We start from the raw sequence: 25,384 nt of genomic DNA on the forward strand, positions 1-25,384 counted from the left end.
ATAATGTTATTAGTTTTTAGATAGATATTCATAATTGCAATATTTTTGTTTATAATGATCAAAACAAACCCCGTCATTTCCATATTCTCCAGGTGCTCCTTTTTGTCCATCAATCCCAGGGCTAAAATAAAATATATATTAAATTCAATTTCACAACAATGTCAATTGTGTTGTAAATTGTATAACTTGCCTTCCAGGAACTCCATCTATGCCACTTCTTCCTTTTTCACCATGTTCTGGGAAGGAGCCAGGGATACCTATGTAGAAATAAAATATTTAATTTAAATTATTTTTAAATATTTTTTTTACCCTTAGCCGTTATTTTTTTAATGTATATAATATAATTTAATTATGATTTACAAATAATATTATTGTGTTATCATCTATTAATAATTTTTTTATTATTCGAAAAACATTTTCATGTTTTAGATCACATTAACGTTTTAAATTTTAATTCAATGATAACTCATTGTAAACTTAAAAACAGTTTTGAATGAAGAACGCGAGTGGGTTTATTTTTAAGAATAGCTTGTTATAATATTACATAATATTCACATAAGTGCCTATTTATATTATTATTTGTTATTAATATTTTCTTAAGTCTGTAAGTTGAACTAATATTAGCCAAAAAATTAGTATACAAGACGTTATATATCTGTACCATAAAGTGGTCTCAAGTTCAATGTACAAATAGCTTTAAATTAGTCTAAAATCTAAACAGTTTGAATACTGCATAGCATATTATAGATCAGTGGTTTTCAACCTTTTTGGGTCCACGGCTCCTTTTGATTTTGAAATCAAATATACGGCTCCCATACGCAAATTTAAAACAAACAATTAATTTACATTATTCAATTCAACTTTATTCAATGACGAAATCTTTCGATCAGCCGATCTATCTCTCACATACCCAAGTGCGTACAACATGTATAGGGCGTGCAGACTTAGGTACACGGCAGCGAAAAGTAGATAACAAAAACTATAAATTATTACAATTTTTTTTTAGTTTTCGAACGCGGCTCATTTGATAATAACCGACGACGCCCCTGGGAGCCGTGACGCACAGGTTGAAAACCACTGTTATAGATGATGATGATATACATTTTTGGGAAAATTCCCAGCATTGTTTGAATTAATTTTTGAATTAAAAATGAAATTGATTTTGTCAAAAAGTGGTGTTGAGTATTTCCAGATTCATGCTGTCTTTATTTTTCCAATTATTTATAAAAGTACTATCAATTTACTTCTTTTTGCCACATCAAACTATAAACCTGATCAACTTATCTACAAAAAACCACCCTAAATGTGGAATATTTAATCAAGAGATTGTTTGCTCAGAAACAAAAAAATAATTAAGAAGTAAAATATACTTCATGATCTATGTTAACATCACAATTATTACATTATTATAGAACAAAGTATACCTATAATTCTCGCTTAATTTAGAATATAAAATAATAATAAATTAAGCTATAAACCCTAGCATATTAAAATAATAATAATAATAATAAGTTAATAATCTAAGTTTAAAATAGTTAAAATAAATAGGCATGCTACATAAAATATGGATGTTTACGGTACACCTATATTTTTTATGATTCATGACAATTTTTTAGTCTAATTTGATGATATTTTATACATCACATACCTGGTAGACCTTCAGGACCAGTGTCCCCTTGTTCTCCTTTAATTCCATATATTCCTGTAAATCCAATGAGTCCAATTGCTCCTTCATCCCCACTTACACCCTAAACAAGTAATTATATTATATGACACTTAAAAATATAGCAGTATATAACTTATAAATTAAAAGTTTATGATATTATGAAAATTACTATAAGAATAACAGTACTAGATAATTATTATGTACAGTATATTTTCGTAATTTAATCTAGCAAAAAATAACATAATAATACTCATGACTATCTTAAAACTAAAACAATATGTATTGGACTGATATAGTAACACATAAATATGTTGTAACTGTAAATAAAAAGCATTCTAAGATTCTAAAGTTTAATTTTGGATTTTGGTAATTTTTTCTCATTTAAGTTAAAACAATAACTTTAGGTACGCTCATTACACATTAGAATTCACCTTTATTTCTCAATTTCTCCATTAATTCATTTATTTCATAATTTATGTGTAAGTATAATTAATACATTGACTTCACATTTTAATCCAGGAATTTATAAAATTTATTTTCTACTTAATTCTTGTGAAATATAATTACCTTAATCTACATGTGTGAATGATAAAACAGTTGAACATTGTAAGAGTATCTTATTAAAATTATATGTGAAAAACAAATGAGTTGGAAATAGAAAAGAAAATAGTTAAATGCCATTGGTGACCAAATAATGGAGTATGTAATTTAAATACAGGTTTTTAATGAAGTTTTTTGGCATGTAATTCACATTATTAGAATTTAAATTATGTATAGATTTTTGAAAACTTGGTATTTCAAATTTAATAATAATGTATTTTATTTTATTACAATAATATTGTTTTAGTTAAAATTCATTAAAACTTACTTTAAATTATAAGTAATATTGAACTATGCAGTATACATGCATTTATTAATTGTAGGTTATTTATTAGCATAATAATTATTGTGATTTATAATTTATACATCTGTAAATAGTTGTTTATGAGTGTTTAATGATTTTTCTATTTTTATAGTTACTCTAATAGATAATACTTATATGAATTATTATATTTTTACTTTAGCTCCTTTAATTCCTTGTAATCCTGGTAAGCCAGGTGGACCTGTAGAACCTCTTAAATGCACGTGACCTGAAGAAATACATAAATATAGAATGCATGTAGCCTATAATGTTGCAATAGATCATTAACACGTTCAACGCCGCCTGTGATTTCGGAAACGATGGAAAAAACTAAAACTAAAACCAACCATACCTTTAAATTTAGAGTTCATTGTCAATGGCCTATCTACATTTCAGAGTTTATTAAAAAATATGATTTAAATAAAGTGTATATGATTGATACGTTTTAGACACTTTAATGCGTCAGCGGCGTTGAAAGTAGTGGTGGGTCGTTACTGTTGTATTCGGTACTATCAACTATGTAACGATTACATTGGTGGAACGAGTAAGAAAGAGTACATACGGAACAATACGAATGAGAGTACAAGTGTAACTAAATAAAGAATGTGCTGATTGTACCAATGTAACGAGTATTTTGGAAGTACTTTATTTTAACTGTACGTAAGTATTGGAACGATTCCACAAAAGTAACGATAATTCCCACCACTAGTTGAAAGTGTTAATATCAGGTATACTACCTCGGTCTCCAGATTCTCCTTTTGTCCCAATAATAAATCCTTCATAGCCTGGATCTCCAGAAAGTCCTATAAAATGTAAAATGTAAAGAATTATAATAATATACGTTTCAAGTTTCATATTGAAAAATATATATATATCATATAAGTGGTTACATAATATAAATTAAATATTTAAAGTAATATGTATATGTATTATAATATATTATAATACATATAATAATCACAACAAATTAATTTATAAAGTTGGAAATAAAAGTAGATACCTAATTTACCAAAATTGTATAAAATATTTATAAGTGCAAAATATTTTATGTATAGTTGAATAAATCAATAGTTAATGTTTTCAAGATTTTAAATACAACCAAAATTATATAAATACCTATAACTGCACAAATTAATTTAAAAAAGTTACCTTTGAATCCTTTTAAACCTTCAAAACCAATTGCACCTCTGTATCCTGGGTCCCCAGGTAATCCTATTTCAACAAATTTTAATATCTTAGGAATTATTGACATTTATTATACTAATATAATATTGCTTATAATATATTTTATAATTCTATCATATATCACTATGATTTTCAACATATTAGTACCTGGTTTTGCGATTTCACCAGGCATGCCATCTAATCCACGTTGCCCTTTATTACCTGGTATACCGGGAATACCTGGTGATCCAGGAGGTCCTTTTACTCCTAGATAATTACAAAAAAAAAATTAAATAAATAATATTTCATCAAGTGAAATAAAATATAGCATAGTAATAAATTATTATAATTATGGAATAGAAAATTGATTATAAAAATATGATTTAAAATCAGACATAATAATACACATACTTATTTTACAAAATATTACTTAGATATGTATTCAAGCATGGATGAGATCTACTGTTTAGTTTTTAAGTTTAAAGTAATTGAAGGTAGCTCATTTATTTAATGATTTAGAACTAAAATCTGACAAAATTACACATACTTACTTAAAATTATCGAATTCCCAAAGATTTGTGTTTATCAGCCTCTTTTATATGTTATCATAATTTTTTTAAATTATTGATATTTAAATTGTGTTAACATAATGTCGAGACGTAAGTTTTGTCAGATCTAAATTCATTTTTTGTAAGACCAATATATATTATTTTTCTGAGTAAACAGCGGGTACAAATTGCCTATCAAATACTTTTTAAAAATTACTTTGTTTAATCCATTGATATGTACCAACTATAACTGTTAAATCTTGATTTAGTAAAACATAATTATTTTATATTTTTATTCATACAGAATACTTAAATATTATTTATTTACTAAAGAAATTATTTAAAACAAAGTCAAGATTAATAATATAAATATGATGGTATGTCACATAAAATTAATATTCATAAATCATAATGAAGTTAAAAAAATGATTGAATAAAAATGATAATACATAAAAAAAATTAAAAAGAATAATAGATTAACCAATTTTTTTTTTTTAAGAACTTCTGACATAAACAATATAAACTAATTTGTATTTAATAAAGGCATTTTAATTTATTTTTATATCTATTTCATTTCACTTTACCTGATATGCCAGATCGTCCTTTTAATCCTGGGTAACCTTTTGGACCTTCGTCTCCAATAATACCTAAAAAAATGTATTAAATAATTTAAATTTTTCTACTATGTTGGTATACTTAAAATTATAATCTATGTAACTTAACACTAGGTACTACATACAAAAATAATAATATCAATTGATTTGTCTAACCACATATCAGGCAATATTTTTTGTAAATATTTCAAAATATAGAAATATTAAGTTTAATACATATCTGACACACTTTAACTAAGCTTAAATAAAATGACAAATTCATAATTCACTTTACTTATTAAAAGTTAAATTAAATTAAATTAAAATAATTAATATAATCATTAATTTAATGACATATTATTAAAAAAATCTTACCTTTATCTCCCACCATACCTAGGTCTCCCATTAAACCCTAAAAAAACAACACGCAATTATTATTACATTACATAAAAATGTTATTATTGATTTTGATACTTCATATTGTCAAAAAAAAAAAAATATATTAACAAATAGAATTAGTAAAAAAAAATTTTCTGCCATTTCCGAAGCAATGACGTCATAGGTACATTCGATTTTCACCCGTAACTCAATAAATAATTTGTTTTTTTGAATTCTGTTTTTGCAACATTTTTTTTCACAGCGTGAAATATCAAAATCAATAATAGAATCTTATATTTTTTTTTTTTAAGTTGTGTATGCCTTTAACTATTAGGTAAACATAAAATATCATAACATTTGTATTCAATTCAGCTAACTTGTTATTTTAATAAGTACCTAATGATTATTGACTAGGTACCACTTATTAGGTATTATTAATGTTGTAAAATTGTTCCAACAATTTTATATGAACACTATTTCACTATTTAATAAGACTAAAACAGTTTTGTTATGCAGTTAATTTTTTTAATTACCTTTCGTCCTGATTGACCAGGTTTGCCATCAATTCCAGGTTCTCCTTTAGAACCTACACGTTTAAAAAATTAAATTATAAACATATAAATAAATTTATTACTGTAATAGTAATTTTTAATATTATATTTTATTGTTATGAAAATTATTATATCATAAATATACCTTTTTCGCCGGCTAATCCAATTTCCGTTGTTCCGTTGTCACCTCGCATACCCTTTTGGCCGTCCAATCCACGATAACCGGTAGGACCAATGTCACCAACTCTTCCTATAAGTCATAAAAAAGTGCAATAAACACAAGATTATCATAATAAAATATTATATTAAATCAACATTTATTTTTACCCGTGGCACCGGTTTCTCCTTGTGGACCACTAAACGAATAATCTCCCCGTATACCAGGAAGTCCAGGAAGCCCTTGGTTTCCTGTGAGTCCCTATTAAACAGATAACACAATATTTTAATACAGGTGATAATATTATCTAAAATGTATTATATAATAACTAGGGATCGGATTTAAAGGTAGTAAAACCAATAAAAAGCATTATTTTAAAATGTCAAAAAGGCATAAAAAGCAATTACAAAAAAAATTTACTAAAACATTAAATAATTTGTATAATGTATATTTAACTAGTGTGTATTAAAAAAAAAAAATGTACAGTCTTCAGAAAATCTTATCGATTTGTACCGTTAATATGGATGTCTTGTATACAACTATAATACCTAATCGATTGAAAATTAAAAACAATAGGCATTTATAAGTAAAAAAGGCAAAAAAAAATATGTTCATCATCTTACATATCAAATGACACAGATTTATTAATGCTACAAATATTTAGTTTGATTTTGTAGTGTGTACTAATATACTGTTTTTAGTAAAGTAAAATACTAAAATTTGATGCCCAAATTTTTAAAAAAAAAATTTAAATATTTAATTATTTGTTTCCAATAAGTATTCATTCATTAACTATATTCTATCAGCTATTACTGAAGTATAATTTTTGTAAATAATTTGTTTTGTCTCATCCCATAATTCTAAATCTGTCTATATATTATCTAATATAAATCAGTAATTTAACTTTCAAATTATTAGAAAATTCAGGATTACTAATTTGTTGTTAAAATTTAAACAGTAACAATACCTTTTCACCTAGTTGTCCTTTTAACCCAGGTGCACCTTCCATACCAAAATCTCCACGGCCTATAAATTTTTTAAATCACATCATACGATTTAAGTATTTTTAATATCAAAATATTTATGTATATCGTGCTTATTTTCCAAATATGAATCTATACATACTTCCTTTTTCACCAATTTGACCGAAAATACCCTGTCTTCCATCATAACCCTTAAGTCCTAAAATTTAAAAATAAACAATTATAGTGTTTGTTTTTAATTAAAATAAAATATAAATACAATTTAATATTTAGATAAAAATATTAAATTTGCTCCAATGTCTTAAAAACTAGCAAATACATTTTTAATTATATTTTTATTTATTATGTACCTGGAACTCCAGTTTCCCCAGTATCACCAGTCGGACCAGAATCACCTTAAAACAGTTAAAATGAACATTAAAATATTGTAAGAATTTTTTTATGTTATCTGTTTTACATCTTAGTATCCAGATATTACTATTTTAATTATTATAATTATATTGTGTTAAATTTATAAAAAAAAATTAGAAGATTGGTTTAATTTATATAATACACTAGACACTAGAAAATCATTTTCATTCATCATTATTGTAAAACAATTATAGATGGACACTGATTTTAATACATGTTATTGATTTTGAGTTTATACTATTTCAGAAATTGGGTAATATTGTATTAATTAATAGCACTTCAAATTTTCAATGATATAAAGTATATAATAATTAGGTAGGTACCTATTATAATCTAGTTATGAATTTAAAAATTATTTAAAATATCTGAAATACCTACACAAGTATACACAGTAAATTACACAGCATTTAAAATAATAAATCCATTAGGTATATTTATTATGATTATTGATTCTTTACCACCAAGAATAATATTGGGCATTTGTTTAGCATGTGGTCTACTGGGACATACATGTGGACCACTGAAATCTACTGTAATTTTAAAAAATAAACCAAGGTAAAAATATATTAATCCAAACTATCCAAAGATAAGTATTGCCGAAGATTACAGACTACCTTACAGTATTTGATGAATGGAAACCATACCACAGGCAGGCTATATTAATTTAACTGTCAATCATTCAGAATAATTTTTTTTAGAAAATATAAAAATGTTTATTTATATATTATTAATTATATATTTATAGTTTTTTTTGTAAAGTATCATATACTAATTATACATTCAATTTTTTTTTTTTTTTTATGTGCCTGTCACTTTGTTTTGTTGGATCCGATTGAGACGAACATTCCACCTAACTGAATCATGTATCCCAGTAGGTGTGTAACATTGAATTTAAACCAATTATTTGTATGGAACTTCTATTATAGAATATTGAGATTTTTTTTGTTTTCATATTTTAAAAGTGCAAGGTTTTTTAATGCCTTGGGAATCAAATAATAACTGATAAATTATTAAAACATTTGAAACATAATTATATTATCATTTGTAATTTTGTATCTACTCATAATATATAACACATTTTTCACAATTATATTCTTGGTTCATAAAAATTATAGATTACTTTATAAGTACAAACTAAAACTTGTTTTATAATAATTAAGCGTAGTATAGGTACCTAGTTTTCCCATTTGGCCATTTCTTCCTTGTTTACCTTCCGGACCTCTATCACCATCAATTCCTCTGAGTCCTATAAATGCAAAAAGAATAAATAGTTTAAAATAATACATTTACCATAAAATACCTTTAATTTATTATCAAGATATATTTTTATGCTACTCGATTGAGTTACATTTCATTTGAATATGTCAATTTTAATAAAAATTATTAAAATAGAGAAAGTAATGTGCTACAATTATTGGCAATAATACAACAAATGTAGATGAAATTTCCGTCACTGACGCTTACTTTCTAATATTTATGCTATTAAAAATGTTGTGCTAAAATATATACACAATATAGTTAATATATATTATATAATAGGGCTAAGCATAACTGAAGTTTAAACTATGATTGTAAAACGAGCCCTAAGTATAGATAAATTAACTTTAGTAGTTAGTTTATAATTTAACATTAAGGTTGATCTCTGGCTTTTGGGTCATTTTTTCCAGTTTTCTTCTCCAGATACAAAAGTCAGAGATCAACCAATATTTATTATAATTTTTTTGTTTATAGAACAAAATTAAATGTTAACCCTAGATTAGTAATCTAGGGTTAACATTAAAAGCGGTTAGTAACCTTATTTATCTGCTTTTATTTCTAACCATTTGTCAATAGAACGAATACAAAAAGTATTATGAAACATTGTTAATTGGTTCAATTCAATAAATCAAAAATAAAATTAATAAAACGCATTAATTAAACTTTTGAATAACTTTATTGTAAATAGATAATATTAGAAAAAAATTTTTTTTTTACGTTATTGGGATAGATAATATAGAACATAATATATGAAAGATGCAAGGGGGTTTTAATGATATTAGATAAAATGCCTAAAAATAGCAATAATAAAATTATCAGTGTTCGTCAAATTGCCGTATGATTAGCAATCTAGGGTTACTTATGTTGAAATAATTTCATTGTTTACTTACCTACTAATCCCCATTCTCCTTTTAAGCCTTTAGTTCCATTGAAACCAGGTTCACCGTCAATTCCTAAATATAACAATCTATTTTTATTAATATTCAAGAATTTAAATATTACGTTAACTATATTTGTATACCTTTTGGGCCAACTGATCCAAAACCAATTGATAAACCAGCTAATCCTGGTGCTCCAGGTAATCCAGCAGGTCCTCTAATTGATATTCCTCGTTCACCTTTTGTACCCTAGATATATTTCAAGATTAAACGTACATTATTATAACATTTCACTTTAAATGTACAAATAGAAACTAAAAGAAACATGTAGATTTAATTTACATTAGATAAGTAATGTTTAAAAGTTTAAAGCCATAAAGTTCATATTTTATTGAATAATTTGTTCTCAAATGTATTATTTATGAATATTTTGGTGCTAGCTTAATTAAACTTTTGTTTTGAATCATATAATATTATGGACAGTTAGATTACCGGTCTTCCAGCTAGGCCTATAATACCAGGACTGCCTTTTTGACCCTTTGGACCAAATTCTGCATCTAAACCAGGATAACCTCTATTGCCACCAATTCTGTAAATAATTTAAAAAGTATAAGTAGTCATTAACTTTAAAAAAAAAAAAGATAAACAATTTTATAATTTATAGTGTTGAAGTATTTGTACAAATTTCAATTTTTTTTTAACAAAATAAAATAGATGTAGGTAGATCATAATATTGCATTTTTTAAATTATGAATTGTGATACACATTAATTTTATTATAATTATAATATTTTCATTAAAATGTAAACCAAGAACATATTTGTGGGGGTGTCAAACAATATTTACTGAGTTTTACAATTTTTATAATAATTTACATATATTTTTATTATTTATATTTCATACCCTTCTTCTCCAGGTTCGCCTTTTTCTCCTTTAATACCGTTATCTCCAATTTCCCCAACCAATATGCTCTGACCTGGCTCTCCGCGATCTCCCTTTTGAGTAGGTGGACCCTATAAGTTTATCAATAGGTAACAACTATTTTATTATTTTTTTTTAATCCAACCAATCAATTAGATGTAATCAACTAAATATTAAAAGAAATATAAATATATATATTAATCATACTGGTAATCCAACAGGACCGGTTTTTCCCGGAAATCCTTTTTCTCCTTTTAATCCTTGATCGCCCATAGCACCAGGATATCCTACAAATTTCATAGTTTTTAGATAAAATATTTAATCTGTATGTAAAATTCCTTAACAAATTTAAAAATATTTAGAACATGTCATTGTGCATGCTGAGAACATGGAATTGTAGAGGATAAATAGGGTTGGCATGAAATTGTTAGTGAAACAATAAAAAAAACACACTCATTAAAGTACATAATTATTATTCTCAATGATTTTTGATCAACTAGGAATAAGCAATGCAATATTATGGTACTAATAAAAAATTTAGAACTATGCCGATTTCAAAACTGTAAATAATATTATACATAAAAGTAGTTCTATGAAATTATGATATAATGCAATTTTAAGGTAAAAAAGGCAAAATAATTTCTATAAAAAATGGTAAGTGTAATATAAGCACACCAAAATATTATATAAATCTATGTAATCTATGTATTACAATACAGCCATAATATGGTTAAGGTTAAAATTCAAATAGCAAATGAACTAGACAAAATAGATGATTGAAATATAGGAGTATTAAAACATTAAACAATTATTTTCTTATAAATTATTTGTTAGTTTTTTTTTTTTTGTAATACCAATTTGTTTAGATTTAAATTTCTTTGAGATAAATTTACTATATTTATGAGTGTTATAATTTATGTTTGGCATATTTATTTGTATTCTTAGTAAGTTGATAGTCTTATTCTATTTTAATTTGTTACCAGTGATTAGTAGATGTGGAGTAGCCTATCTTTATAGGGCCAATGCATTTTCATAGAATTATTTAAGTATGTTACTATGTACTAATACAAACAGATTTGTTGTAAGTTATTAGATTATTTTAGAAGTAAGTAAAACAAAAAGTATATAAAAAGAAAACTACAGCTAGCTTGGAGTAAAACTGGTACAGCTGTTTAATATTCATTTTAATACCTTTTAACCCTGGAGGACCATCAGTAACTATACCAGGAGGACCAGCCGCGCCAGAAAATCCAACAAAACCTTCAAAAATAAAAACATTAATATGAAATAATTTATTTTATAGCGTTATATGATTTTAATACCTTGGTCTCCTTCTACTCCCTTTTGTCCTTTTAATCCATGTTGACCTTAAAATAGAAATTTAAATTGTAGTTATAAAATGTTACATCATATTGTATATTATATATCACACCTTTTTCACCCGGTATGCCTTTAATGCCTCTTTCTCCTATATTAGTAGCGGTATATTGGCTGCTATCACCAGGTTCACCAGGTGCACCTGCATTACCTTGTTCACCTTTAGTACCAGTAATACCAGGATACCTGTAACATATTAATCATTGTAGATTTATAAGTAAAATTGGAAATTGAAGACATCATAATGCTTAATATACGATATATTTTTAATTATTATTTATTTGTAGTAATGATTTTTTTTTATGTATAACTATATATATAATTAATATATAATATACCCTTCGTCTCCTTTTAAGTATTCAGGATTTAATTCATCAGCAGGGTCTCCTTTAAGTCCAGGCCTACCATGTTCCCCAGGACGTCCATCGGTACCTGGTAATCCTGAATCTCCATAATGTCCCTATTTATGCGTAATCAATATTGAAGTATATGAATAATTTTTATATCAGTAATATCAGTATATTGGTTTCTATTATATTTTTTTTTATGGAGTATGCAAAATGTTGACTTACCTTCATTCCTTTTCTACCCATACGGCCAGGTAATCCAGATAATCCAGGTAGTCTGTAAAATATTAAAAATAATTAAATGATATTAAAATATTAGGGTATTATAAATACTTTATAAAACCTGATTTAAATCTATATTGCAGCGTTTCTTAAACTGTGTTCAGCGGAACCTTGGGTGTCAACAGAGATCACTTGGGATTCCGAAAAATTCTCATTAAAATTAAAACTTAGTCGTCTGTTATTTTTTGAATTAAATACAGTATACACATTATTATTAAATGAAATCACTATAATTTTTATTGCAAATAATCCTTACATAAAACTATGGTAAAAATGACTAAAGTAGGGCTTGTAATTGTCTAACTGCAATAACTTATTGTTAAAATCTAACTAAAAAAATCTAAAAAGCTAAAAAAAAAGTAGGGTTCCACAGATAAAAAAAATTTAAGAAACGCTGTTATTTTAATAAAAATTCACATAAATACCCTATTGAACCCATATCGCCTTCTCTTCCAGGGAACCCCTTTGGACCTTTTTCACCCGATATTAATGTTTGTTTAACACCAACAAAAATAACTGTTCCTCTTTCTCCTGGCATTCCAGGGTATCCAGCCAGTCCTAACAAAAAACTTTGATTCAATAAAATTCTCTAAAAAAAAATATTATTTTGCGTATTGATTATGATCTATGATATAATACAAACCTCTTGAGCCAGGTCTTCCAGATGATCCTTTATAACCTATAAATATAAATAATCCAAAATTGAATAAATATAATATTATTGTGACTTAAAGATATCTAAAATATAATAACAAAGTATTTTTTTTGCGTATGTCGCTATGTCCGGAAGTAGGTCAGAAGGCCTAGTTCGGATGCCTATTTGGCAGAATTTCTAATTGGGCACCCGTAGGTTTCTGCAATGCCCACTAGCGGGATGGCGATTTCGCCATCTAAACAGTTGCCTGCCCAGAGAGCGATACCGCCTGTGGCCGGTATTCAAACCGGTGACAGTGTGCATTAGAATCGACACCATACTTCACTTAGCCACTCCGTCCCCCAACGAAGTATTAGATATACATTATTTAGAACTAGGTATGGTTGAAATTAATTTTACCTGGTAATCCAGGTGCACCCATCTTTCCTTTAGTTCCTCGTATTCCATTTAAACCAGCAGATCCTATAACATGTTGTATGAATTAAACATTAGTTATCAGTTGTATGACAATAAAAAATATGAACAGTTTAATCTCAACATGAGTCGCTACACATACAGAATAGATCTGAGTTATTGCTAAACAACACATAGGTAAGTAATTCATATTTCTTATAATTTTATGTCATAGTGATGTAAGAAAATATATTTATAAATATTTTTACCAGGAGGTCCTGGTGCACCATTTTGTCCATCAACTCCAACATCACCTTTTGGTCCATCAATGCCTAGAAATAAAAAATATTGATGAGTTATAATAATATAAATTTAATAATTTTTGGACATAACAAGTTATTTACCTATTATAATTCATTTATTTGAAATTTGAAATATTTTTTTACAGTAAAAACTATATGTAATAATAATTTTAAGACTTCAGTAAACAATTTATTATAAATCAAGACATTAAAATTATATTATATAAAATGTTTAGTAATAATTAAACAGATAGTAGTAGTATTTAACCTGGATTGCAGTAGCCACAATCATCTCCCCGAAGTCCTTTTGATCCATTTCTACCAGGAAGTCCTGTAAAAAAATGTGTTTTATTATGGTGTTTTTACATTAATTATTAAAATATAATTAGAAAATAGTAAAACTAACATAATATAGTACGTTTTAATGAATTCTTACCAGGAAATCCAGGCACTCCAGGTATACCAGAAAATCCTGGGATACCAGGAGCTCCACGTGGACCAACAATTCGTTCGCCCGGTCGTGTTGCAGGGAAACCTTTTGGTCCTAAAAATAGAATGTGTAATCTTAAAACACAATTATATTTTTATATCCTCTCTCTTTCTACTAACTAAAATTAAAATATTTGACTCAAACAATACTAGCCTAATTAAGCCTAACTAGCCTGTTAATTTGTCTTATCAACAATTTAAAAATAACTAATTAAATAAAAAATTATTACACAAAAATAGTTAACTGTATTAGGTATATCTTACAAAATGTTGAATTACTATTAGTCGAGTATATCGTTCAATAAGTGTATACATGAAGGGTCCCGGTGCCAGTTTTTCAAATTTTCCACAATTCTATAAATTTTGAAAATTAAATTTTATATTTTAGTTGCCATCTCAATTATAAGACTTTTCCACTAATCTACAACCCGATACTTATTTGTGAGGGGGGGGGGGGTGTTAATAGGGTGTGTTATATCGTAAAAAAATAACTCTTAAGCTTTGTAGAATTGTCGGATTTCGATGACTATTTTTTTTATCTAAAAACAGACCTATCTTCCTACAGCCCACATCAATCTCTGATTTTGTTTTTTATTTAAATAATTGTATTAAAAAATTTGTAAAAAAATGCTTTTCATCTTGTATTTTATTAGACATATTATAAAGTTTGAGAATAAAATATTGAAAAACAGAGATTGATGCGGGCTTTAGAATATTTCCTTCTAGCAATTAAAAAAATTATGAAATTTGGTTGATTCTACAAGGCGGTATAATTATTCCCGCAGAGTGTATTTTTTAGGACAAAATGGCATCGGCACCGGGCGCCTTAAATTAATTAGGTGCCGTACTTTTGAGTTTTAAGTTTACTTATATAAAACATATATGCATGAACACAATTTTTCAAACCTTTAAATCCTTGATCACCCTGGTCTCCTTTAGGACCTTCAGAACCATCACGACCTAAAAAAATGTAGCATATTAATTAGTATCATACAAAACAAGTAGATACAATTTGTTCTTTATTAAAACTACTGATACTTCAATAATATAACAATATTTTCGTATAATAAATTATAATATTCACCTAAGCGACCATCTTCACCAGGGGGTCCAAATACAGTTATGCCATGAATTCCTTTTTCACCAATTGGGCCAATAGGTCCAGGAACTCCTAGAGGTCCTTGTTCTCCTCGTGGTCCAGCCAACCCTTTATTAACAAATTAAAATTGTATCAATATAAATGTATACCCATTGGTATATAGTATAATTTAACCTACTTTTTACTTATAAAATGTGGATGCCAAAAATTAATTTTTTTAAGGTTTCATATTATAGGAAATTTTGAGAAATTTTAAATTAAAATAAACATATTAAATATAATATTTAAATACTATTTTATAATTTATTTTTTTTAAACAAATTAAAAAATGATCATTGTTGGGAAATGAAACAAAGTAACAGATAACTGTCATGAAATTACTTTGTAACGTGTAATGTAATTTTGTTAGAACTATTTTGATGAAATGAAATGATAAGCAATTCCTATAATATATCCATTTCATATCGTTACAATTTTTTTTTGAGTTTAAAGGGTATACAAAATATAAATATTTAATTTTAAATCATCAAACTTCAGTTTTCAATGGTTTAAACCACATGTCTACTTTCATTATAGATTAGAGGACATTGAATTCAATGAATTATATTTTATTGATCTACACATAAAGTTGTATATTAATAGAATACGTGAAGTAGTTACTGTCATATTATGTAGACAGTCGTCACTGTACTATTATTTGATGTATACATAATATAGGTAGAAATTAATTTAGCAATTTAGATATTAATATAGGTCATGCCAATGAAACAAGATGTGCTGAGGTGGGAATTTGTAATTTGCACCAAATTAAAGATATGTAATTTGGACCACTGCAGGTAGTCCAAAATAGGAATTGTAATTTGCACCAAAATTAAAATAGATTATTTTATCGATAGTATCTCAATACTATCACTTACAAGTTTCTATATCCTAATAGAAATTTAGCTTAGTTTTTATTTATAAACTAGTTGAGCTTATACATATATTGTTGTTAGCTTATATAAAATCGTATTTTCATGAATATAAAAAAAAAATTAGACGATTACAGTAATTATATGTAAAATTTAAAAAAAAAACAAATATATTTACATATACAATATAGACTTTGATAAAGATGTCTATAATCATAATATTACTTAAGCTTAGTTTTTATTTATAAAATAGCTGAGTTTATACATGTATTGTTGTAAGTTTATATAACTAATTATATGTAAAATTACTTTAATTGACTAACTTTATTAGGATTTTATAAAAAATTACAACAAAATGTGTATAAGCTCAGCTATTTTATAAATAAAAACTATGCTAAAGTTATATTAGGATTGTAGGCATCTTTATTGAAATCTATAATGTGTACATTTGTTTTTTTTTAATTTTACATATAATTATTTTAATTGGCTAACTTTTTTTATATTCATAATAATACAATTTTACATAAACTTACAACAATATGTAGGTACAACAACTTGTAAGTTGGTACTATCAAGATACTATCAAAAAAATAATCGATTTTAATTTTGGTGCAAATTACAATTTCTATTTCTTATTACCTGAGAATGATGCAAATTACATATCTTTATTTTGGTGCAAATTACAAACGCATTTTAAAAAAATGGTGCAAATTACACATGTTGTATATACTTTGGTTAATTTTTGTGTAAATTGACTATAGCCGCTGAGGCAGCAATAAAATTCTCTTTTATAACACCGCCGTACGCTTAGGCACGGGCAGTCTCGTTGTCGCTGAGCGTTTTGACGAGAACGTAGGTACGACGATCGAGCGTGTGAAACGTCGATCATAGTACGGACCAGGCAATCTGAATGTGCTAAGTATTTTATTTATATTTGTTTTAATTTAATAAAAGTGTTTCCAACCATTAAAACCCGAGTTTATAATAATTTTAGTCATTCTTAAGTTCTTACCTTTTATGGGAACAGCGCCGGGATATACGTACTATGTGTCAATGAGTTTTTATTAAACTGAATAATGCCAAGGTATATGTAATCTTTGAGTCATTTCAACTAGATAAGAATGAACTAAGAATTGACAAGCGCATACCATCGTACCTCAAAGTTAACAGTGCCATTCTAATTAATTTTAGAGAGTGTCATTAACTAGAGAATACGAGGGTAAGGCGTATAATAGTTGGTTTTACCGCGTATTGTCTAATACGGGTGATACCTCATTACAAATGTTTTTATACGTAAAAAATAAATATATTTTAATATAAAATAGTTAAAATTGTCATGCCACATTCGTCACCCGTGACTGAAATAGCTCGCTTCCTGCCCTTACACAATATACTATTAAACATAGAAATCAATTATTACGTAGGTAAAGATTGTTGTAATAGATTTCTATTTTTAAGAATTCAAATATTTATTTAAATAAAGTTTGATCGTTGATAAGCATTGTTAAATCTTAAAACCACTCGATTATCTCACTGTATGCATATGTGATGTTTAGATAAATCTTCTTTTATTTTGTTCTATAATTATTTACTAATTAATGTATAAGTATGACTATAGTTGGATAAAATATAATATTTATTTAAAATGGTTAAAAATGTGATGTTAAGAACAAAAAAAAAATGTAACTGATTTCCTACCTGCCTAATATTTTATCATGCATACGCATTGACTTTTTATTTAGCTTTTAATGCTTTATTTCTATTTTTACTAGATCTAATTAGCCAAAGGGATCTCATAAACCTAATATAATCAATAAATATATATCTTTATATATAATATATTATTATACATAACTTACCTTCAATTCCTTGTTCTCCTTTCATAGATAATCCTTTTGGACCTCTTGCTCCAGGAATACCTAAACATTATAATAGATAATTCATAACTAGTTTATCAGTATATTCAATATTATGAATTATTTTCAAGATAATTACCTGGGGGCCCTGGTTCACCAGGTGGTCCCATAATTCCTTGTTGACCAATCTGAAATTATATTATACTATACATTATTAATTATCAAAAATATTAAGTTATTAAAATTATAACTAACCCTTCCAGGTAATCCATCTTCTCCTCTGGGGCCCTCAGGACCTAAATAGTTACATTGGTTTATTAAATTTTTTTAAGATTGTTAAATAAATATATAATATTTATATTTATATGTTCTAAAAAATAAAATAATTATCTACTGACCTATAATACATTCTAATTATTCATTGTGTACCTATCTACAGGGTGTAACAGATAGAGCTGACTTTTGGAAAAACTTTTGTTCGAATCAATATTTAAAATTTTTTTTTATATATATAATTTATAGCCACTTGCGCTACACGTTTAATAAAAAAAAATTATTTTTATTTTTCAATACCAAAAATAGATAGTCAATTTGTGAATCTGATTATAAGAATGATTTGGATGGTAAAAAATGTACCTAAAGCAAGTAGTTTATTTTTTAGAATTTTTTAAACATCAATATTTTTTTGAATAAATTAAACTGGAACGCAATAACTTTTTTAAAAATATTATTTTTGGAAATTTGCTTATATGAGTATATACTATTTATTAATCATATAATTTTAACAATTATTTTAACAATTTTTGTCATACGTTTAAGTAGCATACATTTTTTTTTTTTTTTTGGTCAAGTCTTTCTGTTAGACCTTGTATACAGTCCATATATTGTATTTAGAAATCAGAACTTAAAATTATAAACTATATAAAAGAGGAAAACCCAAACCAAACACGAAATATTGTATTATTTACCTATTATAATTATATAATATAAGTAGTACAACTTACCAATAGGTCCTTGAGGTCCTTCAGAACCATTCCTAATTTCATCCAAATTTGGATCATATATGCCTGGTTCACCTTCACTACCCTGTACTCCTGGAATTCCTAAACGTCCAGGTTCACCATTTCCACCCTTTATTACAAATAAATCAATGAGTGGATTTGGGTATTTATTTTATTTAATTATATATCAATAACAAATGTATGTTAATAATGCTTTTTTATAGTATAATCACAAATGTGATAAATAATAATTTCATAAAATATTATAACTGCACTTACTTTATCTCCGTCCTCCCCTGCTAGTCCTGAGTATCCTGGAGCTCCTTTATCACCTGCACATAATTTCCACGATATATTTTGTTAACTTGTTAAAATAGATTGTTTTTTTTTTATATTACCTTTTATGCCACTTTCACCAAATATACCAACATTTCCATCTTTTCCTCTTTGACCTACATTACCTTGTGCACCTAAAATATACACCGAATTTTAATATTTTAGAATACGATAGTTTTTATTATATTGCTTTAATTTTAACATAACTCTATTTAATATGTTTAATCTTAATTGAATTGTTTTAACATGTAAACATGATTCAGTCTTCCAATATTACAATATTGTTGATACATCAAATGAATTGTGTTGTCAACAATCACAGAACAACAATTTTACTATCACACCATCGCTTATATTTCTTATACATTTTTCTTAAAATGGAAACTATTATTGAGTGTTATGTAAGTATTTATTATTTTTTTTAGAAATTGTTTATACATTGGTATACCTATACTGTAATACAGTATTTAGTTAATTGACTGAAGATCGCCTTCTTGTTAAACACTTCCCAATTACAGTGTTGTGTGCCTGCTTTAACTGGCTAACATATATTTTACATAAATACCTAACTAATGTTATATTATGTTTTCCATTATCAGACATAAGAACCATTAATATTCATCAAATACGCTTTAAGATATAAATAAAATATTATCATGTTATTATAATAATGAAACATTGATATAATGTATATTGAATAAACGCATATAAATATTATACAAATTACCTTTTACTCCTTTAAATCCATCATATCCAGGACGACCCTTTAATTTAAAATATAATATGTTAGATTGTTACTTTATTATGTACTAAAATTATAGGTAGGTCTAAGCAAATTCCAATAGCATGTATAACTAATTGTTTTGTAAATACCCAATGTAACTGAATAAAAAAAATCTTACAGAACAAAGGGATCAATATGATATATTTAATTATTTTAAGTAATTATTATTATACTTTTTCCACCATTCCCAATTGGACCTTTTTGTTTGAGTTAATAAATTGGATACATAACATGTTTAAACATAATATCAACATTGGACATAAATGTACACAAATATAATATAATATAATATGTAAAGTTAATTTATACATTATTACCTAATATTATGTAGTTTTAACTTTTAAACTATGAGCCTAAATATAATAAATAATTATATTTTTAATTCTACATTAATGATGTTATCAATAAAAACTTATTAGGTACAGCGGTTTACTTACCTTAAGACCTTTAGTGCCAATTTCGCCTTTATACCCAGGTCTTCCGTTATCTCCTCTAGGACCACGATTTCCTGGAAGTCCTTTGTACACAATAAGATCCGGAGGTTGAACGCTAGGATTATCAATTTCAATTGTACTTGGTTCTCCTGGTTCTCCGCGATCTCCATCGTCTCCAATACTACCTGAAAAAACAAAAATAAACCTATAGTTTATGAGACAAAAAAATGTTGAAATAAACTGTACAATTTCCCTAGTGCCCTATATGGATTTTTATTTTTATTAAAAGTTTATATCAACAACTAACAAGTAAAGTAAAACATAGATACCCCCAAGATAAGTTTAAAAAACTTTACTGAGTTTCTAAGTCTCATAATGGCAATAGTATACCTAAATGTTATTTTCTCTAATAGAATACAATGTGTTTAAAATTCACATTGCTAAAACGGTAAAAAATATTACCTATGAAATAAATACTGTGAAATGTAGAAAATGAGGAAGAAAAGTTACCAAATTAATTTTATGTCAATGAAACAATATTGTGAATAATGGACAAAAATAGAAGGTACCTATAGCACATGCACGTTGGGTTATATAGAAAGTAATAACATCATATTTAAAATTCACCAATGATAGGTATATTGTATAAATTTAACCAGCATATTATAACCATTAACCATTTATAGTTGAGTTACCGAGTAAGAGTATATAATAATATTTTATACAATTATACAAAATATTACTTACGAATTAATTATTAACAATTATAGTATACTAGGCAAATATAATTTATAAAGTAAAAGAAAAATAATTACAACATTTACTTCACGTTATCAAAAATCGATTTTTATCATTATTTCAAACTGTTATCATCGGAAACGGATGAGAACACTACAATCCGTTGGAGGTCATAATTTAAAATCGTACCTCCAAAATATATTAACTGACAAAATTATACGTTAGGTATCCCTGATTTCAATATAGGTCAGAGATATCCATATAGTAGCAGATAGCGAACTCCGATCATGATTATTGATAGGGGCAATATTTTATAGGAATTTTATATGGCCAATAAGATTAATTATGATTTATTTTATTTAATTATTTCTAAACCTGTAGTTTGAAACAACAAAAAAAAGACAACAAAAAATATTTTATATAAATCATTTTACATTTACTTTTTTATTTTACCATTAAGAACGATGTTATTCCTAATACATTTATGCTGGGTTGCATAAACAATTTATTACACTAAAAATGTAATGGACCAATCGCGGGCCACTAAATCTTGTTGAAGGGACCATTAGCTCACTATTGATTTTGGATAAAAATAATTATATATTAGGTATAATTATATAATATTCAATTATAATAATATTATGTTGTGTCTTATAACAGGTAGGTAGTTGTATAAATTAAATATTTATGTCAGCTCACCTTTATATCCTGGCTGGGAGTCACCTTCATCACCCTTCAGTCCATCATATCCAGGATCACCAGTAGGTCCCTGTAAAAATGTGAGTAGTTTCATTTTAAACCTAATTAAAACATTTAAAACTGTAATAGGTATTTATTTAAAATATAATTTTATGATATGTTTTCAGTTAAAAAAAAAAATAAGAACAACAAGAACAATATAACTAAACAATAAAATTTAAGATGCTACTTCAAAACCTAGGTAGGTACTTAATTATTAATAAGTTTTTAAATTCAAGCATTTATATCATAACAACACAATACAATTGTAATATTAGTATTTAGATTATTTATGGTCGAACTAAAAATACCTATACATTTAAAACCTTTAAAATTAATACATTTTAAAAATAACCTGTCAGTAACTAACCTGACCAATATGATTAATGTAAATAAAATCTTACATAATAAGATATATTTATTTTTTTTAATTATTTTAAAAATTTGCTTTAATTAAAGGTAACAGGTACCTAGTATGTATCAAAAAGATTAAGCAATGTATTCTTTATTTTATTTATAATCTGAATTCTGAATACTTAACAATAACTAAATTAATCTCTCAGTATAAGTTAACATAAAAATGTAAAATGTAAAATGTTCAAAATTAATATTGGTACCTACATCGTCATTTTTCAACAGCTCATATAAGTCACAAATTAAATTGAATAAATAATTAACTCATAATTTAAAGTAAAAATCTTTTTTTTTCATTATTGAATGGAATAGTACCCACATATGACTTTTGAATGACCTATGGGTGAAAAGTCCCAAATCCACATCAGGCATTCACATCAAAAGGTATAAGTTTTATCTAGGTTTAAGTTTACCTATCACGTAAACTTAATCAGAATGCAATACAAGATCAAATCCTAAATAATTTATATTGGGCCATTGTCATAAGTTACTTAAAAACAAAAACACTCTCCGTAATGTCTCTTTAATGGTTTTAAAAAGCTAAAATGAACCATACTTTATCTAATTAACTTATTAATAGTTTATACCAATCATAATATAACAAAAACCTATGTAAAATGAAAAACTAAAATAGCATTTAATATAATACCCAACACAATGTATTTTACTAACTTGTACTCCGGGCACACCAATATCACCTTGCACACCTTCGATTCCAGGATATCCTGGTTCGCCCTATAAATAGAGAAATATATCAAAATATAAATTGGATAAAATAGACGTTTCAAAAAAATCAACAATAATTCACGGGCCAAGCCTAATCTAAAAGGTTCTATGTCAATATTTTATTATTTTTTGATTACCAAATTTCTTTTCAATTAACTGTTGAAATAATATAAATTCTGATTTAATTTAAAAGGTTTTGATAATTTATATGTCCAAATCAAATAATTATAGGCTGAAAAATATTTAAACACATTCAAATTGGCTTTTCTGAAAAATTTCAAATTTACACATAGAACCTTTTGGATCCAAACCCGCGAATTACCTATTGTATTTTATTTTTATTAAAAACTAAAAACAATAACTGATATAAGGAAAGTTTATTTAGTTTATTTAATCAAATTTTTTTTTAATCTGATAGGTAGCTAGGCCATATCCCATAGCTGGTATACCTACATTTGTTTTTGAAAAATTCAAAATAGTCAATTTGTAAATCTGAATTTTAAAAAAATGTTTAGTTATGTAGTTTATCTTAAAATTTTTTTTTGAAATCTCATTAATTTTGTTTACTGAAAATGATTCAGTCGTAAAAAACATTTTAAGTTTTGAAGTTAATGTATTAACTTTTTTAAATATTTTTTATGAGAATATTTAATTAGGTAGGTACTTGTTAAAATCTAGATATTTTAGATTCTGTGCAAAGCGATTAATGTATTAGTTTTACAAAGATGTGTGTGTGTTTTTTTTTTATTCTTTTTTGTGTCTGTGTACACGATAATTAGTCGAAATAATACTTCGATTTTCAACTTCAGTATTTGATTCGATTAGAAAGTGAATATTGCTGGTGCACTGGAGAGGTTAAAATTTAAAATTCTCAGTAATTTTTAAAAGCGCAAAGAAAAACAAAAGAAAAATTAAGGAAAAACGGGAATTTTTACGCAAAATCTATTTTCGAGAAAATCGACTTTGGTTTTTGGTATAACTTTAAAATAAATGACCATAGATACATGAAATTTTCAATGATAGTTTATATTTGCATTTTCTATACACATTAAAATTTTTAAAATATTTTGATTTATTTCGAACTGTTTAGGGACATTTTAAGTTTCCAATTTTATTATTTTTTTTTTCAATGAATGTCAATAAAACTTTATTTGTTGAGTAAAAATACTTGAAAATTTAATAGAAGGTTCCTAGCAGATGAAAAAAATTAAAATCCATAGTCACAATTTTTTTTTTTATAAACATCTAAATTCAAATATTGACAAAATACGTAAAAATGACGAACATTTGTAAATTATTTTGAGTTAGAAATTCATGAAAAATTTTCTTTTTAAATCTAAGATTTGAAAATTTAATACAAGATTTCTCATAAGTTTTTCCATCTTTTTCAAAAAAAAAATGTCAATAAGAAAGTCAAATTACATTTTTATGAGCGTTTTAAATTCATATTTTTACAACATTTGATATTCATTCGATTTCTCATGTAGCGATTTTCTTATTTTATCGTAATTAAAAAACGAATGACTTTCGATACTTGAAAATTTCACTGAATGTTTATATTGAAAACTATTTTTTTTAAACTATTTTTGAGCTGTTTACGGGCATTGTCCATTTTCAATTTTTTTCAATTTTTTTTTGTATAAATATCAATAAAGTTTTATCTGTTGGGCCAAAAAGTATAAAAGTTTAATACAAGGCTTCTGACATATTGTTACAATAGCAGTTGAAAAATATTAAAATACATAGCACAATTTTTTTTTATAAGCATTTAAAGATTGAATTTTGACAAAATTTATCAAATTTAAAATTGAATAATTATTTTGTAGTTAAAAATTTATAAAATTTTCAACTTTTATATTTAAGGATTGAAAATTTAAAACAATATTCCACGTAATTAGTTAATTCTGTTATCAAAAAAAAAAAAAATACATAAGCACAGTTTTTTTTATAGTCATTTTAAGTTCAAATTTGGAGGAAATTACATATTAAAAAACCTAGAATAACTATTTTAGTTATTTTGTTGTGATTGTATAATATTATTGATGGGTACCTACTTGAAACTTCCAAAGTATACTATTACATTATCTATGATAGT

The 25,384-nt window shown here is 25.8% G+C and overlaps 2 protein-coding genes across 2 annotated transcripts in view; one reads left to right on the forward strand and one right to left on the reverse strand.

The window, feature by feature from the left end:
• Nucleotides 1–25,384, forward strand: part of LOC100571091 (proton channel OtopLc-like) — a 134,955-nt gene that overhangs the window by 21,044 nt on the left and 88,527 nt on the right.
• The window catches only part of LOC100163579 (collagen alpha-5(IV) chain), a 54,384-nt gene that overhangs the window by 4,533 nt on the left and 24,467 nt on the right, over nucleotides 1–25,384 (reverse strand). The window contains exons 7-50 of the mRNA XM_001951301.5: nucleotides 23,236–23,298; nucleotides 22,111–22,180; nucleotides 20,677–20,858; nucleotides 20,183–20,219; nucleotides 19,518–19,589; nucleotides 19,399–19,451; nucleotides 19,123–19,249; nucleotides 18,374–18,414; nucleotides 18,258–18,306; nucleotides 18,122–18,181; nucleotides 15,337–15,459; nucleotides 15,159–15,212; nucleotides 14,200–14,307; nucleotides 14,032–14,094; nucleotides 13,731–13,793; nucleotides 13,468–13,530; nucleotides 13,057–13,092; nucleotides 12,839–12,971; nucleotides 12,357–12,408; nucleotides 12,123–12,244; nucleotides 11,840–11,970; nucleotides 11,730–11,774; nucleotides 11,599–11,667; nucleotides 10,615–10,694; nucleotides 10,390–10,499; nucleotides 9,980–10,076; nucleotides 9,631–9,736; nucleotides 9,500–9,562; nucleotides 8,527–8,598; nucleotides 7,292–7,336; nucleotides 7,084–7,140; nucleotides 6,926–6,984; nucleotides 6,129–6,219; nucleotides 5,947–6,051; nucleotides 5,784–5,836; nucleotides 5,248–5,284; nucleotides 4,864–4,926; nucleotides 3,900–3,998; nucleotides 3,717–3,779; nucleotides 3,305–3,370; nucleotides 2,726–2,796; nucleotides 1,649–1,748; nucleotides 191–257; nucleotides 70–121 (exon numbers count right to left, since the gene is read on the reverse strand). Of these exons, the coding sequence (XP_001951336.2) occupies nucleotides 70–121; nucleotides 191–257; nucleotides 1,649–1,748; nucleotides 2,726–2,796; nucleotides 3,305–3,370; nucleotides 3,717–3,779; nucleotides 3,900–3,998; nucleotides 4,864–4,926; nucleotides 5,248–5,284; nucleotides 5,784–5,836; nucleotides 5,947–6,051; nucleotides 6,129–6,219; nucleotides 6,926–6,984; nucleotides 7,084–7,140; nucleotides 7,292–7,336; nucleotides 8,527–8,598; nucleotides 9,500–9,562; nucleotides 9,631–9,736; nucleotides 9,980–10,076; nucleotides 10,390–10,499; nucleotides 10,615–10,694; nucleotides 11,599–11,667; nucleotides 11,730–11,774; nucleotides 11,840–11,970; nucleotides 12,123–12,244; nucleotides 12,357–12,408; nucleotides 12,839–12,971; nucleotides 13,057–13,092; nucleotides 13,468–13,530; nucleotides 13,731–13,793; nucleotides 14,032–14,094; nucleotides 14,200–14,307; nucleotides 15,159–15,212; nucleotides 15,337–15,459; nucleotides 18,122–18,181; nucleotides 18,258–18,306; nucleotides 18,374–18,414; nucleotides 19,123–19,249; nucleotides 19,399–19,451; nucleotides 19,518–19,589; nucleotides 20,183–20,219; nucleotides 20,677–20,858; nucleotides 22,111–22,180; nucleotides 23,236–23,298 (3,372 nt within the window). The remainder of the gene's footprint in view (nucleotides 1–69; nucleotides 122–190; nucleotides 258–1,648; nucleotides 1,749–2,725; nucleotides 2,797–3,304; nucleotides 3,371–3,716; nucleotides 3,780–3,899; nucleotides 3,999–4,863; nucleotides 4,927–5,247; nucleotides 5,285–5,783; nucleotides 5,837–5,946; nucleotides 6,052–6,128; nucleotides 6,220–6,925; nucleotides 6,985–7,083; nucleotides 7,141–7,291; nucleotides 7,337–8,526; nucleotides 8,599–9,499; nucleotides 9,563–9,630; nucleotides 9,737–9,979; nucleotides 10,077–10,389; nucleotides 10,500–10,614; nucleotides 10,695–11,598; nucleotides 11,668–11,729; nucleotides 11,775–11,839; nucleotides 11,971–12,122; nucleotides 12,245–12,356; nucleotides 12,409–12,838; nucleotides 12,972–13,056; nucleotides 13,093–13,467; nucleotides 13,531–13,730; nucleotides 13,794–14,031; nucleotides 14,095–14,199; nucleotides 14,308–15,158; nucleotides 15,213–15,336; nucleotides 15,460–18,121; nucleotides 18,182–18,257; nucleotides 18,307–18,373; nucleotides 18,415–19,122; nucleotides 19,250–19,398; nucleotides 19,452–19,517; nucleotides 19,590–20,182; nucleotides 20,220–20,676; nucleotides 20,859–22,110; nucleotides 22,181–23,235; nucleotides 23,299–25,384) is intronic.

Source organism: Acyrthosiphon pisum, chromosome X (assembly GCF_005508785.2).
Source record: "Acyrthosiphon pisum isolate AL4f chromosome X, pea_aphid_22Mar2018_4r6ur, whole genome shotgun sequence".
NCBI classification, from domain to species: domain Eukaryota; kingdom Metazoa; phylum Arthropoda; class Insecta; order Hemiptera; family Aphididae; genus Acyrthosiphon; species Acyrthosiphon pisum.